The 16,029-nt window shown below is 47.9% G+C and overlaps 2 protein-coding genes across 4 annotated transcripts; both read left to right on the top strand.

Annotated features, from left to right (window-relative positions):
* Window positions 1-77: 77 nt before the first annotated feature.
* GH (growth hormone) lies at window positions 78-1,872 on the top strand. Of its 2 annotated transcripts, none has more exons than XM_042255223.1 (5): window positions 78-148; window positions 395-555; window positions 783-899; window positions 1,126-1,290; window positions 1,566-1,872. In XM_042255223.1, exons 1-5 carry the CDS (start codon window positions 136-138, stop codon window positions 1,764-1,766), a joined length of 657 nt encoding a protein of 218 aa, XP_042111157.1. In that variant the 5' UTR covers window positions 78-135; the 3' UTR covers window positions 1,767-1,872.
* A 3,393-nt stretch (window positions 1,873-5,265) lies between these two features.
* LOC114116958 (somatotropin) lies at window positions 5,266-7,060 on the top strand. 2 transcript variants are annotated; one of them, XM_027975435.2, is made up of 5 exons: window positions 5,266-5,336; window positions 5,584-5,744; window positions 5,971-6,087; window positions 6,317-6,478; window positions 6,754-7,060. In XM_027975435.2, exons 1-5 carry the CDS (start codon window positions 5,291-5,293, stop codon window positions 6,952-6,954), a joined length of 687 nt encoding a protein of 228 aa, XP_027831236.2. In that variant the 5' UTR covers window positions 5,266-5,290; the 3' UTR covers window positions 6,955-7,060. The 2 variants fall into 2 exon arrangements, with proteins under 2 accessions (XP_027831236.2, XP_042112101.1); XM_042256167.2 differs by having other exon boundaries at window positions 6,314-6,478.
* The last annotated feature ends 8,969 nt before the right edge of the window (window positions 7,061-16,029 follow it).

Genomic DNA, 16,029 nt, shown 5'->3' with positions numbered 1-16,029 from the left:
GTATAGAGCACACAGGTGGGGGGAAAGGGAGAGAGAAGAAGCCAGGGTATAAAAAGGGCCCAGCAGAGACCAATTCCAGGATCCCAGGACCCAGTTCACCAGACGACTCAGGGTCCTGCTGACAGCTCACCAGCTATGATGGCTGCAGGTAAGCTCACGAAAATCCCCTCCATTAGCGTGTCCTAAGGGGGTGATGCGGGGGGCCCTGCCGATGGATGTGTCCACAGCTTTGGGTTTTAGGGCTTCTGAATGTGAACATAGGTATCTGCACCCGACATTTGGCCAAGTTTGAAATATTCTCAGTCCCTGGAGGGAAGGGCAGGCGGGGCTGGCAGGAGATCAGGCGTCTAGCTCTCTGGGCCCCTCCGTCGCGGCCCTCCTGGTCTCTCCCTAGGCCCCCGGACCTCCCTGCTCCTGGCTTTCACCCTGCTCTGCCTGCCCTGGACTCAGGTGGTGGGCGCCTTCCCAGCCATGTCCTTGTCCGGCCTGTTTGCCAACGCTGTGCTCCGGGCTCAGCACCTGCATCAACTGGCTGCTGACACCTTCAAAGAGTTTGTAAGCTCCCCAGAGATGTGTCCTAGAGGTGGGGAGGCAGGAAGGGGTGAATCCGCACCCCCTCCACACAATGGGAGGGAACTGAGGACCTCAGTGGTATTTTATCCAAGTAAGGATGTGGTCAGGGGAGTAGAAATGGGGGTGTGTGGGGTGGGGAGGGTTCCGAATAAGGCAGTGAGGGGAACCCCGCACCAGCTGAGACCTGGGTGGGTGTGTTCTCCCCCCAGGAGCGCACCTACATCCCGGAGGGACAGAGATACTCCATCCAGAACACCCAGGTTGCCTTCTGCTTCTCCGAAACCATCCCAGCCCCCACGGGCAAGAATGAGGCCCAGCAGAAATCAGTGAGTGGCCACCTAGGACCGAGGAGCAGGGGACCTCCTTCATCCTAAGTAGGCTGCCCCAGCTCTCTGCACCGGGCCTGGGGCGTCCTTCTCCCCGAGGTGGCAGAGGGTGTTGGATGGCAGTGGAGGATGATGGTTGGTGGTGGTGGCAGGAGGTCCTCGGGCAGAGGCCGACCTTGCAGGGCTGCCCCGAGCCCGCGGCACCCACCAACCACCCATCTGCCAGCAGGACTTGGAGCTGCTTCGCATCTCACTGCTCCTTATCCAGTCGTGGCTTGGGCCCCTGCAGTTCCTCAGCAGAGTCTTCACCAACAGCCTGGTGTTTGGCACCTCGGACCGTGTCTATGAGAAGCTGAAGGACCTGGAGGAAGGCATCCTGGCCCTGATGCGGGTGAGGATGGCGTTGTTGGGTCCCTTCCATGCTGAGGGCCATGCTCACCCTCTCCTGGCTTAGCCAGGAGAACACACGTGGGCTGGGGGAGAGAGATCCCTGCTCTCTCTCTCTTTCTAGCAGCCCAGCCTTGACCCAGGAGAAACCTCTTCCCCTTTTGAAACCTCCTTCCTCGCCCTTCTCCAAGCCTATAGGGGAGGGTGGAAAATGGAGCGGGCAGGAGGGAGCCGCTCCTCAGGGCCCTTCGGCCTCTCTGTCTCTCCCTCCCTTGGCAGGAGCTGGAAGATGTTACCCCCCGGGCTGGGCAGATCCTCAAGCAGACCTATGACAAATTTGACACAAACATGCGCAGTGATGATGCGCTGCTCAAGAACTACGGTCTGCTCTCCTGCTTCCGGAAGGACCTGCACAAGACGGAGACGTACCTGAGGGTCATGAAGTGTCGCCGCTTCGGGGAGGCCAGCTGCGCCTTCTAGTTGCCAGCCATCTGTTGTTACCCCTCCCCGTGCCTTCCTAGACCCTGGAAGGTGCCACTCCAGTGCCCACTGTCCTTTCCTAATAAAGCGAGGAAATTGCATCACATTGTCTGAGTAGGTGTCATTCTATTCTAGGGGGTGGGGTCGGGCAGGACAGCGAGGGGGAGGATTGGGAAGACAATAGCAGGGGTGCTGTGGGCTCTATGGGTACCCAGGTGCTGAATAATTGACCCGGTTCCTCCTGGGGCAGAAAGAAGCAGGCACATCCCCTTCTCTGTGACACACCCGGTCCTCGCCCCTGGTCCTTAGTTCCAGCCCCACTCATAGGACACTCACAGCTCAGGAGGGCTCCGCCTTCAGTCCCACCCGCTAAAGTGCTTGGAGCGGTTTCTCCTTCCCTCATCAGCCCACCAAACCGAACCTAGCCTCCAAGAGTGGGAAGAAATTTAAGCAAGACAGGCTATGAAGTACAGAGGGAGAGAAAATGCCTCCAACATGTGAGGAAGTGATGAGAGAAAGCGTAGAATTAGTTTTGTGCAGAAATTTTAAGGTGACTACACACTTGGCCCAACTACCCTTGGGAAATGTGTGTGTGTTAGTCACTCAGTTGTGTCCAGCTCTTTGTGACCCCACGGACTGTGGCCTGCCAGGCTCCTCTGTCCATGGGATTCTCCAGGCAAGAATACTGGAGGGGGTTGCCATTCCCCAGGGGATCTTCCCAACCCAAGGATCAAACCCGAGTTTCCTGCATTGCAGGCAGATTCTTTACTCTCTGAGCCAGCAGGGAAGCCCTGTGGGAAATGGGAACCATGCAAAAATGGCTTTGGGACCAATAGGACCAGAATGTTTGGGATCTGAACTGGGTCAAGAGATGTGGAAGAGAGATTCTAAATGCATGTGTTCATGCTAAGTTGCTTCAGTCGTGTCCGACTATTTGCAACCCCATGGACTGCAGCCCACCAGGCTCCTCTGTCCATGGGATTCTCCATTCAAGAATACTGGAGTGAGTTTCCATTCCTCTTCCAGGGGATCTTCCGAACCCAGGCATTGAACCAGCGTCTCTTATATCTCCTGCATTGACAGGCGGGTTCTTTACCACTAGCGCCACCTGGGACCCAGTTCTAAGTGAGGGGTTGCAAATTCAGTGCCAACAGGTGCCAGGCAGGTTATATACATAAGTGGCAAGGGCTGCATGTGAAGGGAGAAATAGCAACCAGCCCTTAGCCTGCTTGTGAAGGACATAGCACAGAGGGGTAGGAACCAGGGCAGCCTAAAGTCTCAGGCCCCAGCTAAGGATGCAGCCCACCCAGCCCTGTTACATTGCCTTATCCTGCATTCAGGACTGCAGGAGGACTTTCCTGGTGGTCCAGTGGCTGAGAATCCACATACCAATGCAGGGGACACGGGTTCAATCCCTGATCTGGAAAGATTCCACATGCCTCAGGGCAACTAAGCCTGTATATCACGACTACCAAAGCCCTCACACCTACAGCCTGTGCTGTGCTACAAGAGAAGCCCCTCAGTGAGAAGCCTGCTCACCACAACTAGAAAGTAGAGTAGCCCCTGCTCGCTGCAACTAGAGAAAGCCCTCTTGCAGCAACCAACCCAGCACAGCCAAAACTAATTAAAAGACCTCAGGGGACTTCCCTGGTGGTTCAGCATATAAGGCTCTGTGCTTCCAATGGAGGGGGCCCAGGTTCAACCCCTGGTTGGAGAACTAGATCCCTCATGCTGAAATTAAAGATCCCAAGTGCCACAACCTGACTCAGCCAAATAAATAAATTAAAAAAAACAAAACTCAGATGCAGGGCTGCCAGACCTTCTGATTCTTCAAGACAGACAGGGTATCCACACTTTCATGTAAAATCAAATGTTTAAACATTGGCAACTAATTCATATTGAAACATTTTAAGGGCAAATTTTAACCCAAACACATTTGCTCTTCAAGCAGTCAGTGAGCAATCTGTTCTTAGAGGAATGGATTGGGATAACTTGGAACAAGGGAAAGAATCAGAAAGACCTAGACTTGAACTTGTGCTCAGGAAGAAATTACTTAACCTCCCCAAGACCCAGTTTGCTCACCTACAAAATAGAGATAATAATGTATTGCCTTATAAGGCTTGGGTGAGGAGTAAATGAAATGAGGTTTCTAAAGTGATTGACACATTACGGCAGGTAAGAAGCTTCAGCTATTTTTGCATTGAACTGTGGAGTGCTCTGTGTTTTTCCAAAGGAATTGAATCACATTCTGCTTCCCTAACGGCAGCCTGAATGTTCTTTCTAAATACACTTCAAAGGGCAGTTTTAAAGTTGTTTTTAGTCACCCAAGCACCTTGGCTAAGTAACCAGTGATCGATAAATTAATGCTTAGATGTTCAAAGTAACTCTATTGTCTGCTAAGTTTTGCTCATAACTTTATTATTTCTACTTTACTACTCACTTTAAATTTTCTTCTTTAAAAGCCTCTATTCTTTAAGTGGATTTTTAGATTACTAACTTTAGAGCTTTACTCTTTACAAATATAAGATTTAAAAGTATGGTTCAGTTCAGTTCAGTTCAGTTCAGTTGCTCAGTCATGTCTGACTCTTTGCGACCCCATGAATCGCAGTGTACCAGGCCTCCCTGTCCATCACCAACTCCCGCAGTTCACTCAGACTCACGTCCATCGAGTCAGTGATGCCATCTAGCCATCTCATCCTCTGTTGTCCCCTTCTCCTCCTGCCCCCAATCCCTCCCAGCATCAGAGTCTTTTCCAATGAGTCAACCCTTTACATGAGGTGGCCAAAGTACTGGAATTTCAGCTTTAGCATCATTCCTTCCAAAGAAATCCCAGGGCTGATCTCCTTCAGAATGGATTGGTTGGATCTCCTGGCAGTCCCAGGGACTCTCGAGAGTCTTCTCCAACACCACAGTTCAAACGCATCAATTCTTCGGCGTTCAGCCTTCTTCACAGTCCAGCTCTCAGATCCGTACATGACCACAGTAGTAGACATATTTGTCATCTGAATTAAATTCACCCATTCCAGTCCGTTTTTCTCTGATATCTGTGTTGATGTCAATGTTCACTGTTGCCATCTCCTGTTTGACCACTTCCAATTTACCTTGATTCATGGACCTAACATTCCAGGTTCCTATGCAATATTGTTCTTTACAGCGTCAGACTTTACTTCCATCACCAATCGTATCTATAACTGGGTACCATTTTCACTTTGGCTACACCTCTTCCTGCTTTCTGGAGTTATTTCTCCACTGAGCTCCTGTAGCATATTGGGCACCTACCGACCTGGGGAGTTCATTGCTCAGTGTCATATCTTTTTGAATTTTCATACTGTTCATGGGATTCTCAAGGCAAGAATACAGAAGTGGTTTACCATTGCCTTCTCCAGTGGACCACGTTTTGTCAGAACTCTCCTCCATGACTCATCGGTCTTGGATGGCCCTACACAGCACGGGTCATAGTTTCACTGAGTTAGACAAGGGCCCAGCAGGGACCAATTCCAGGATCCCAGGACCCAGTTCACCAGATGACTCAGGGTCCTGCTGACAGCTCACCAGCTATGATGGCTGCAGGTAAGCTCACGAAAATCCCCTCCATTAGCGTGTCCTAAGGGGGTGATGCGGGGGGCCCTGCCGATGGATGTGTCCACAGCTTTGGGTTTTAGGGTTTCCGAATGCGAACATAGGTATCTACACCCAGACATTTGGCCAAGTTTGAAATGTTCTCAGTCCCTGGAGGGAAGGGCAGGCGGGGCTGGCAGGAGATCAGGCGTCTAGCTCTCTGGGCCCCTCCGTCGCGGCCCTCCTGGTCTCTCCCTAGGCCCCCGGACCTCCCTGCTCCTGGCTTTCACCCTGCTCTGCCTGCTCTGGACTCAGGTGGTGGGCGCCTTCCCAGCCATGTCCTTGTCCCGCCTGTTTGCCAACGCTGTGCTCCGGGCTCAGCACCTGCATCAACTGGCTGCTGACACCTTCAAAGAGTTTGTAAGCTCCCCAGAGATGTGTCCTAGAGGTGGGGAGGCAGGAAGGGATGAATCCGCAACCCTCCACACAATGGGAGGGAACTGAGGACCTCAGTGGTATTTTATCCAAGTAAGGATGTGGTCAGGGGAGTAGAAATGGGGGTGTGTGGGGTGGGGAGGGTTCCGAATAAGGCAGTGAGGGGAACCACGCACCAGCTTAGACCTAGGTGGGTGTGTTCTCCCCCCAGGAGCGCACCTACATCCCGGAGGGACAGAGATACTCCATCCAGAACACCCAGGTTGCCTTCTGCTTCTCTGAAACCATCCCGGCCCCCACGAGCAAGAATGAGGCCCAGCAGAAATCAGTGAGTGGCCACCTAGAACCGAGGAGCAGGGGACCTCCTTCATCCTAAGTAGGCTGCCCCAGCTCTCTGCACCGGGCCTGGGGCGTCCTTCTCCCCGAGGTGGCAGAGGGTGTTGGATGGCAGTGGAGGATGATGGTTGGTGGTGGTGGCAGGAGGTCCTCGGGCAGAGGCCGACCTTGCAGGGCTGCCCCGAGCCCGCGGCACCCACCAACCACCCATCTGCCAGCAGGACTTGGAGCTGCTTCGCATCTCACTGCTCCTTATCCAGTCGTGGCTTGGGCCCCTGCAGTTCCTCAGCAGAGTCTTCACCAACAGCCTGGTGTTTGGCACCTCGGACCGTGTCTATGAGAAGCTGAAGGACCTGGAGGAAGGCATCCTGGCCCTGATGCGGGTGAGGATGGCGTTGTTGGGTCCCTTCCATGCTGGGGGCCATGCTCACCCTCTCCTGGCTTAGCCAGGAGAACACACGTGGGCGGGGGGAGAGAGATCCCTGCTCTCTCTCTCTTTCTAGCAGCCCAGCCTTGACCCAGGAGAAACCTCTTCCCCTTTTGAAACCTCCTTCCTCGCCCTTCTCCAAGCCTATAGGGGAGGGTGGAAAATGGAGCGGGCAGGAGGGAGCCGCTCCTCAGGGCCCTTCGGCCTCTCTGTCTCTCCCTCCCTTGGCAGGAGCTGGAAGATGTTACCCCCCGGGCTGGGCAGATCCTCAAGCAGACCTATGACAAATTTGACACAAACATGCGCAGTGATGATGCGCTGCTCAAGAACTACGGTCTGCTCTCCTGCTTCCGGAAGGACCTGCACAAGACGGAGACGTACCTGAGGGTCATGAAGTGTCGCCGCTTCGGGGAGGCCAGCTGCGCCTTCTAGTTGCCAGCCATCTGCTGTTACCCCTCCCTGTGCCTTCCTAGACCCTGGAAGGTGCCACTCCAGTGCCCACCGTCCTTTCTTAATAAAGCGAGGAAATTGCATCACATTGTCTGAGTAGGTGTCATTCTATTCTAGGGGGTGGGGTCGGGCAGGACAGCGAGGGGGAGGATTGGGAAGACAATAGCAGGGGTGCTGTGGGCTCTATGGGTACCCAGGTGCTGAATAATTGACCCGGTTCCTCCTGGGGCAGAAAGAAGCAGGCACATCCCCTTCTCTGTGACACACCCGGTCCTCGCCCCTGGTCCTTAGTTCCAGCCCCACTCATAGGACACTCACAGCTCAGGAGGGCTCCGCCTTCAATCCCACCCGCTAAAGTGCTTGGAGCGGTTTCTCCTTCCCTCATCAGCCCACCAAACCGAACCTAGCCTCCAAGAGTGGGAAGAAATTTAAGCAAGACAGGCTATGAAGTACAGAGGGAGAGAAAATGCCTCCAACATGTGAGGAAGTGATGAGAGAAAGCGTAGAATTAGTTTTGTGCAGAAATTTTAAGGTGACTACACACTTGGCCCAACTACCCTTGGGAAATGTGTGTGTGTTAGTCACTCAGTTGTGTCCAGCTCTTTGTGACCCCACGGACTGTGGCCTGCCAGGCTCCTCTGTCCATGGGATTCTCCAGGCAAGAATACTGGAGGGGGTTGCCATTCCCCAGGGGATCTTCCCAACCCAAGGATCAAACCCGAGTTTCCTGCATTGCAGGCAGATTCTTTACTCTCTGAGCCAGCAGGGAAGCCCTGTGGGAAATGGGAACCATGCAAAAATGGCTTTGGGACCAATAGGACCAGAATGTTTGGGATCTGAACTGGGTCAAGAGATGTGGAAGAGAGATTCTAAATGCATGTGTTCATGCTAAGTTGCTTCAGTCGTGTCCGACTATTTGCAACCCCATGGACTGCAGCCCGCCAGGCTCCTCTGTCCATGGGATTCTCCATTCAAGAATACTGGAGTGAGTTTCCATTCCTCTTCCAGGGGATCTTCCGAACCCAGGCATTGAACCAGCGTCTCTTATATCTCCTGCATTGACAGGCGGGTTCTTTACCACTAGCGCCACCTGGGACCCAGTTCTAAGTGAGGGGTTGCAAATTCAGTGCCAACAGGTGCCAGGCAGGTTATATACATAAGTGGCAAGGGCTGCATGTGAAGGGAGAAATAGCAACCAGCCCTTAGCCTGCTTGTGAAGGACATAGCACAGAGGGGTAGGAACCAGGGCAGCCTAAAGTCTCAGGCCCCAGCTAAGGATGCAGCCCACCCAGCCCTGTTACATTGCCTTATCCTGCATTCAGGACTGCAGGAGGACTTTCCTGGTGGTCCAGTGGCTGAGAATCCACATACCAATGCAGGGGACACGGGTTCAATCCCTGATCTGGAAAGATTCCACATGCCTCAGGGCAACTAAGCCTGAATATCACAACTACCAAAGCCCTCACACCTACAGCCTGTGCTGTGCTACAAGAGAAGCCCCTCAGTGAGAAGCCTGCTCACCACAACTAGAAAGTAGAGTAGCCCCTGCTCGCTGCAACTAGAGAAAGCCCTCTTGCAGCAACCAACACCCAGCACAGCCAAAACTAATTAAAAGACCTCAGGGGACTTCCCTGGTGGTTCAGCATATAAGGCTCTGTGCTTCCAATGGAGGGGGCCCAGGTTCAACCCCTGGTTGGAGAACTAGATCCCTCATGCTGAAATTAAAGATCCCAAGTGCCACAACCTGACTCAGCCAAATAAATAAATTAAAAAAAAAAACAAAAAACAAAACTCAGATGCAGGGCTGCCAGACCTTCTGATTCTTCAAGACAGACAGGGTATCCACACTTTCATGTAAAATCAAATGTTTAAACATTGGCAACTAATTCATATTGAAACATTTTAAGGGCAAATTTTAACCCAAACACATTTGCTCTTCAAGCAGTCAGTGAGCAATCTGTTCTTAGAGGAATGGATTGGGATAACTTGGAACAAGGAAAGAATCAGAAAGACCTGGACTTGAACTTATGCTCAGGAAGAAATTACTTAACCTCTCCAAGACCCAGTTTGCTCACCTACAAAATAGAGATAATAATGTATTGCCTTATAAGGCTTGGGTGAGGAGTAAATGAAATGAGGTTTCTAAAGTGATTGACACATTACGGCAGGTAAGAAGCTTCAGCTATTTTTGCATTGAACTGTGGAGTGCTCTGTGTTTTTCCAAAGGAACTGAATCACATTCTGCTTCCCTAATGGCAGCCTGAATGTTCTTTCTAAATACACTTCAAAGGGCAGTTTTAAAGTTGTTTTTAGTCACCCAAGCACCTTGGCTAAGTAACCAGTGATCGATAAATTAATGCTTAGATGTTCAAAGTAACTCTATTGTCTGCTAAATTTTGCTCATAACTTTATTATTTCTACTTTACTACTCACTTTAAGTTTTCTTCTTTAAAAGCCTCTATTCTTTAAGTGGATTTTTAGATTACTAACTTTAGAGCTTTACTCTTTACAAATATAAGATTTAAAAGTATGGTTCAGTTCAGTTCAGTTCAGTTCAGTCGCTCAGTCATGTCTGACTCTTTGCGACCCCATGAATCGCAGTGTACCAGGCCTCCCTGTCCATCACCAACTCCCGCAGTTCACTCAGACTCACGTCCATAGAGTCAGTGATGCCATCTAGCCATCTCATCCTCTGTCGTCCCCTTCTCCTCCTGCCCCCAATCCCTTTCAGCATCAGAGTCTTTTCCAATGAGTCAACTCTTCGCATGAGGTGGCCAAAGTACTGGAGTTTCAGCTTTAGCATCATTCCTTCCAAAGAAATCCCAGGGCTGATCTCTTTCAGAATGGACTGGTTGGATCTCCTGGCAGTCCAAGGGACTCTCGAGAGTGTTCTCCAACACCACAGTTCAAAAGCATCAATTCTTCGGCGCTCAGCCTTCTTCACAGTCCAACTTTCACATCCATATATGACCACAGGAAAAACCATAGCCTTGACTAGGTGGACCTTAGTCGGCAAAGTCTTTGCTTTTGAATATACTGTCTAGGTTGGTCATAAGTTTTCTTCCATGGAGTAAGCGTCTTTAAATTTCATGGCTGCAGTCACCATCTGCAGTGATTTTGGAGCCCCCAAAAATAAAGTCTGACACTGTTTCCACTGTTTCCACTGTTTCCCATCTATTTCCCATAAAGTGATGGGACCGGATGCCATGATCTTCGTTTTCTGAATGTTGAGCTTTAAGCCAACTTTTTCACTCTCCTCTCACTTTCATCAAGAGGCTTTTTAGTTCCTCTTCACTTTCTGCCATAAGGGTGGTGTCATCTGCATATCTGATGTTATTGATATTTCCCTTTAATCAGTGCTTTAGCTACATGCTACAAATTTTGATATTTTGTGATTTCATTATCCTCGAGTTAAAATATTTTCCAAATTTCTTTGGGATTTCTTTTGACTATGGCAGTTTAGAATTATGTTGCTTAATTTCCAAGTATTTCAGGAACATAAAACAAGTATCAAAGCATTTAACAATATTGAATTCATATGGAGAATGTCCTCTAATGAAAATTAAGAAATTAACAACAAAGATGATTTTTGGGGAGGCAGCCTATTTACTTCCTTAAGTACTGAAAAATGAGTTGTAAAATCTCTGACTAAAATTGTGGATTATCTCTTCTTTTTCTTTTTCTCTTATGTTTTGTTATTTCTATCCGTATTTGTAAAACATGATGCTGCTGCTGCTGCTGCTGCTGCTGCTAAGTCGATTCAGTCGTGTCCGACTCTGTGTGACCCCATAGATGGCAGCCCACCAGGCTCCCCCGTCCCTGGGATTCTCCAGGCAAGAACACTGGAGTGGGTTGCCATTTCCTTCTCCAATGCATGAAAGTGAAAAGTGAAAGTGAAGTCACTGAGTCATGTCCAACTCTCAGTGACCCCATGTACTGCAGCCTATCAGGCTCCTCTATCCATGGGATTCTCCAGGCAACAGTACTAGAGTGGGGTGCCATTGCCTTCTCCAAAAACATGATGCTACAAAATCAATAATTCTTCTACAATGAAAATAATCAGCAAATCTTCCTAAAAAGCTTTTAGGAAGTTCTTACATGCTGTAATGAATTTTCTTCCAAATGGCACACATATGTATTCGCTTGGGATATCTTACATTTAGTAATTAGTGTAAATATACTTGGGGAATGGTTGAAAGTTGGAGTAATCAGAACCCTGGAGCTCCATTTCTTAGCTCAGAAACCATCCCTCTGCTTCAGGTCAATCTTTAATTGTCTGACTTTAAAATCATGGAGTTTGGGGGACTTCCTTGGTAGTGCAGTGGCTAAGACCCCAAGCTCCAAATGCAGGGGGCCTGGGTCTGATCCCTGTTCAGGGAACTAGATCCCACATGCTGCAACTAAAAAGATCCCACATGCCACAGCTAAGACCCAGTGCAGCCAAAATAAATAAATAAAAATCATGGAATTTTGGATTTAGGAGGGCCTCACAGGGGCTTCCCAGGTGGCTCAGTGGTAAAGAATCCACCTGCAATGCAGGAGCCACAGAAGACATGGATTCGAAGCCTGGGTCTGGAAGATCCCCTGGAGGAGGGCATGGCAACCCACTCCAGTATTCTTGCCTGGAGAATCCCCATGGACAGAGGAGCCTGGGGGATTACAGTTCATGGGGTTGCAGAGAGTCAGACACGACTGAAATGACTTAGCACGCATGCACAGGGCCTCCTCACAGGTCATCCTAATTTCTTCTAATTTAGGATTCTTACTCTATAGTATATCTCACAGGTCATACTCACTTGTGTAGCACTGGTGTCAAGGGAATCACTATTCATAAGGCAATTTATTCTATTAAACCCCTCAGGTTTCAGTAAAGTATCTCTTGCATTCAACTGAAATCAATATCCCTGTAATGTCCCCATTTGACTTTAGAATTATTTGCAAATCTCAAGGCCTTTTAGAAGTTGATATATTGAGCACAAACACTATTATCTATCACTTGAATAAGTGTTTTAAAGGGAAAGTGAGCCATATTAAGAAGTATGTGTTAAATGAAATGCGGCAGGAGAGGGGTGTTATAGCCACCAGTAAGAGGCCTCTATGTGGCTTCCTGGGTGGCTCTAGTGGTAAAGAACCCGCCTGATAACGCAGGCAGACACGAGACCTGGGTTTGATCCCTGGGTTGGGGAGATCCCCTGGAGTAGGAAACGGCACCCCACTCCAGTGTTCTTGCCTGGGAAATTCCATGTACAGAGGAGCCTGGTGGGCTACAATCCATGGGGTGGGAAAGAGTAGGACAGGACAGTGGGCTTGCCAAGACAGCAGTAAACTGCAGGGAGAGACACACTCCAGACAGCTCTGGTTCCTCTCCTTCTAAGCCTAGCTGAAACAACTCAACCACTGCTGGTTGAGAATTAGAAAGATGCCAGTTGATTTTGCAAAGTTTTTGAATTTAAAAAGAACTTGGTGAGCCCACATGTTCCAACTACTAAAGTCCGCTGCACTCTAGGGCCTGGGAGCTGCAACTACTGAGCCTGCATGCCTAGAGCCTGTGCGCCACAGCAAGTGAAGCCACTGCAATGAGAAACCTGAACAACACGAGCAGTAGCCCCTGCTCACTGAAACTAGAGAAAAGCCCACGCAGCAAGGAACACCCAGTGCAGCCATAAATAAATAAATAATTTTAAAAAAAAGAGACCCTGAAGATCATCTTCCCTAAACTCTCTGATTTGCCAGCTATTCATCTGCTTCCCTGGTGACTCAGATGATGAAGAATCCGAGTGCAATTCGGGAGACCTGGGCTCGATCCTTCAGTTGGGAAGATCCCCTGGAGGAGGGCATGGCAACCCACTCCAGTATTCTTGCCTGGAGAATCCCCATGGACAGAGGAACCTGATAGGTTGGAGTCCCCGGGGTTGCAAAGAGTTGCAAACAGCTAAGTACCTGGCAACCCACTCCAGTGTTCTTGCCTGGAGAATCCCAGGGACAGGGGAGCCTCATGGGCTGCCGTCTATGGGGTCGCACAGAGTCGGACACAACTGAAGCGACTTAGCAGCAGCAGCAACTAAGCACACAGCACACACACACACATCTGCCTTTCAGCTCTCCAGCTAGGCACTGGATGGCAATCTTAAAAGCAAATTAGAAAGGCCTGGGATGTTTGCCTAGAATCCCTGAGATTCTAAATTTAATGAATCTGGGAGTGGAACCTGGACAAGATAATTTTAAAATGCTCCCTGAGTAAGAAGGTGGAGAATTACTGAGTTTGAACCACAAAGATGAATTGCACATGTCCACATGTGAGCTTGGCAAAAAGGAACAAAAGGAGACGAGAGACCTGGGCCAGTTTCAGCACTTTCTGTTTCCAGTTCTAGCCAGTTAATTTTATTTTCTATTTATTTTTTTAAAATAAATAGGCTTCTTAAAAATCGTTTTTAAAGTCTTTATTGAATTTGTTACAATATTCCTTCTGTTTCATGTTTTGATTTGTAGACCAGGAGGCTTGTGGGATCTTGGCTCCCTGACCAGATATCAAACTTGCACCCCCTACGCTGGAAGGCTGGACCATCAGGGAAGTCCACAACCAGTCAATTTTAAAAGTTCTAATAAGCCAAGGGCAAAAAGACAAATATTAGATGAGTCATCGCATAGGAAGTACTTGGAGTGGTCAAATTCATAGAGACAGAAAGTAGGATGCTGGTTACCAGGGGCTGGGAGGAGGGTCAACAGGGAGCTGCCTAACAGGCTCTTAGTTTTGCAAAATGAAAACGAGTTCTGGGGACAGGTTACACAATACGAGTGTGTAGTAAACGTTATGTATATTTTACCTCAGTTTAAATCTTCACATTGAGGTATAATTGACATAAAACATTGTATTAGTTTCATATAATGCATTAGTTTATATATTTTTAATGCATCAGATATACGTATGTTTCATACAATGATCTCATATTTGTATGTATTATGAAGTGATCACCAGAATAAGTCTAGCTAAAATCTGTCAGCATACATGATTACAAATTTTTTTCTTGTGATGAGAACTGTCTTTAAAGACTTTTAAAAAAGATGGATCATTTTCAAAGTCTTAATTAAATTTGTAAAAATATTGCTTCTGTTTCATGTTTTGGTATTTTGACCACTAGGCATGTGGGATCTTAGCTCCCCAACCAGGGATCAAACCCAAATTTCCTGCATTGGATGGTAAACTCTTAACCCCTGGACCACCAGGGAAGTCCTGTGATGAAAACTTTTAAGATCCATTCTCTTAGCAACTTTCAAATAAGCAATACAGTATTAAATATAGTCACTATGTTGTATATTACATCCTAATGCATAATTTAAAAATTTTTTAAATATTTTTTAATGAAAACAACTTCCCTATGATTAGTGAGATGTACATAAGAAAGAATTCAATAGATAGAGCTCCAGTAATCCTAGACCCTTTGGAATAATGTTTTCCTAACTTCCTTTAATCTTTTAAGTTTAACCTGAAATGGCCATCCTGAATCCTTTCCATCACTATTGCTGAAATACATACAGTGAGCTTTGTCCTTTTATATACATTTGAGAGAACTGACACTTTTCCCTTTCTTCATGAGTCCTCCTCAGATTTACAGGCCCTGGGCTTCTGGGAGAAGCAAAAATGATACTGTTTTGTGACTTCTTTGAGTCAGAATGCCCTGGCAAAGCTGAGAAACATTTTGAGGGATACCAGTATTAGAATGAACAATTCTTCCTAGTTTGTATGAGACTTTTCCAATTTTAGCATCGAAAGACCCATTGCAGGACACTCTCAGCTCTATGCAAACTGGGACAACTGGACATCCTACCAGTAGTCCTAAATCTTAGGGAACATAAACTTAAAAAAAAGGAAAAAGTAGAGGAAAGAAAACAGAGTAGAAAAAAATGAAGAGAGAACACAGTGGGAAAAAGAGTAAGGAAGTATTGATGATGTGAATGACTTTTGCTCACATACATTAACAGTGGTTGTCATGGATTTCTGACTCTTGCTTTCAGTTCATTGATTATCACCATCATTATATAGGACAAACTAATACTTGTGAATACACATATATGACACCGTGCTAGTGTATTTATAAGCACTAAGTCATCTCTTTCCAAATATAGTTGTATACTACGTAAATGTTATTATTATCCCACTGAAGATTGGTGTTTTTTCAGGTCTGAAAAAAAGTCGCCTTGACTTTTCTAACAGGATAAACTTTTGGAGTATTAAATGTAGCTCTTCACCTGGAGAAAATCAGGATAAATGCAGTTAAGTGTGAGCTGGGTGCTCTATTTTCAGAAAAGGAGTATGATCAAAACCTTTCAGGGAGTGGGGTTTCCTGGAGACACTGCCCTTAGTAGGGTGAGCAGAGACTAGCTCAATTGTTCCAGAAAAGAAATGTAAGAAGATCCTTTGTGCTTTAACAATTGACTAAGAGGGACCACCTCCTCTGGGGAAAGGAAATAGAAGTTCTGAATCTACAAGGGGAAGAGCCTACCCAAATCTGAGGAGACTTAGGGAACAAGGCATCCAAAGTACCCTTCTCTAAGAACCCCATGCAAGGTGTCCCCTAAGCTGGGCCTGAACGGTAGATCATCCTCCCTGGAGGATCAGCAGCAGCCCACCAGGAATCTGGATCTGTATGGGCTGGGAGGGACACTGTCAACAGTGACACCACGTGGCAGTGAGAAGCAAAGGCAGGAGGCAGGCTAAGCCTCCACTAAGGTGGACCAAAGAGCCTGAAAGACCCTTTCCTCCCTCCCATTTAGGATTCACTGTTCCATGGAGCTCTGGGCTCAGGAGGTGGGGTTTGCACATGATGAAGCTAATGCCAGGACACTGAAGTGGGTAAAGATTCCTGGATGACTAACTCTATACTCCTTTCTCGAACCTGTTTTCTAACTTACTTCCCCAAGCGCTCAATTCAGAAAAGTGGATAATTGCTATTACTCACACGATGAGAGAGCAGTGCCTACTAATTAGAAAAATGGAAGCGGAGGTCATTTGGAGGGTTGCTGTTGTACAAATTCAAACAAGGTATTTCCCAGCTCCCC

The sequence above is a fragment of the Ovis aries genome, chromosome 11 (assembly GCF_016772045.2).
Source record: "Ovis aries strain OAR_USU_Benz2616 breed Rambouillet chromosome 11, ARS-UI_Ramb_v3.0, whole genome shotgun sequence".
In the NCBI taxonomy this organism is placed as follows: domain Eukaryota; kingdom Metazoa; phylum Chordata; class Mammalia; order Artiodactyla; family Bovidae; genus Ovis; species Ovis aries.
The sequence above is the reverse complement of the archived record's forward strand: the minus strand, read 5'-3'. Positions and strand labels throughout refer to the sequence as shown.

Bases quoted from the DNA above. Each gene is read 5' to 3' on its own strand.
- GH (XM_042255223.1), top strand. The intron at 556-782 runs GTAAGCTCCCCA...TTCTCCCCCCAG, and splicing joins CTGACACCTTCAAAGAGTTT to GAGCGCACCTACATCCCGGA. The intron at 900-1,125 runs GTGAGTGGCCAC...CCCATCTGCCAG, and splicing joins ATGAGGCCCAGCAGAAATCA to CAGGACTTGGAGCTGCTTCG.
- LOC114116958 (XM_042256167.2), top strand. From the start codon at position 5,291: ATGACTCAGGGTCCTGCTGACAGCTCACCAGCTATGATGGCTGCAG. The intron at 5,337-5,583 runs GTAAGCTCACGA...GTCTCTCCCTAG, and splicing joins ACCAGCTATGATGGCTGCAG to GCCCCCGGACCTCCCTGCTC. The intron at 6,479-6,753 runs GTGAGGATGGCG...CTCCCTTGGCAG, and splicing joins GCATCCTGGCCCTGATGCGG to GAGCTGGAAGATGTTACCCC.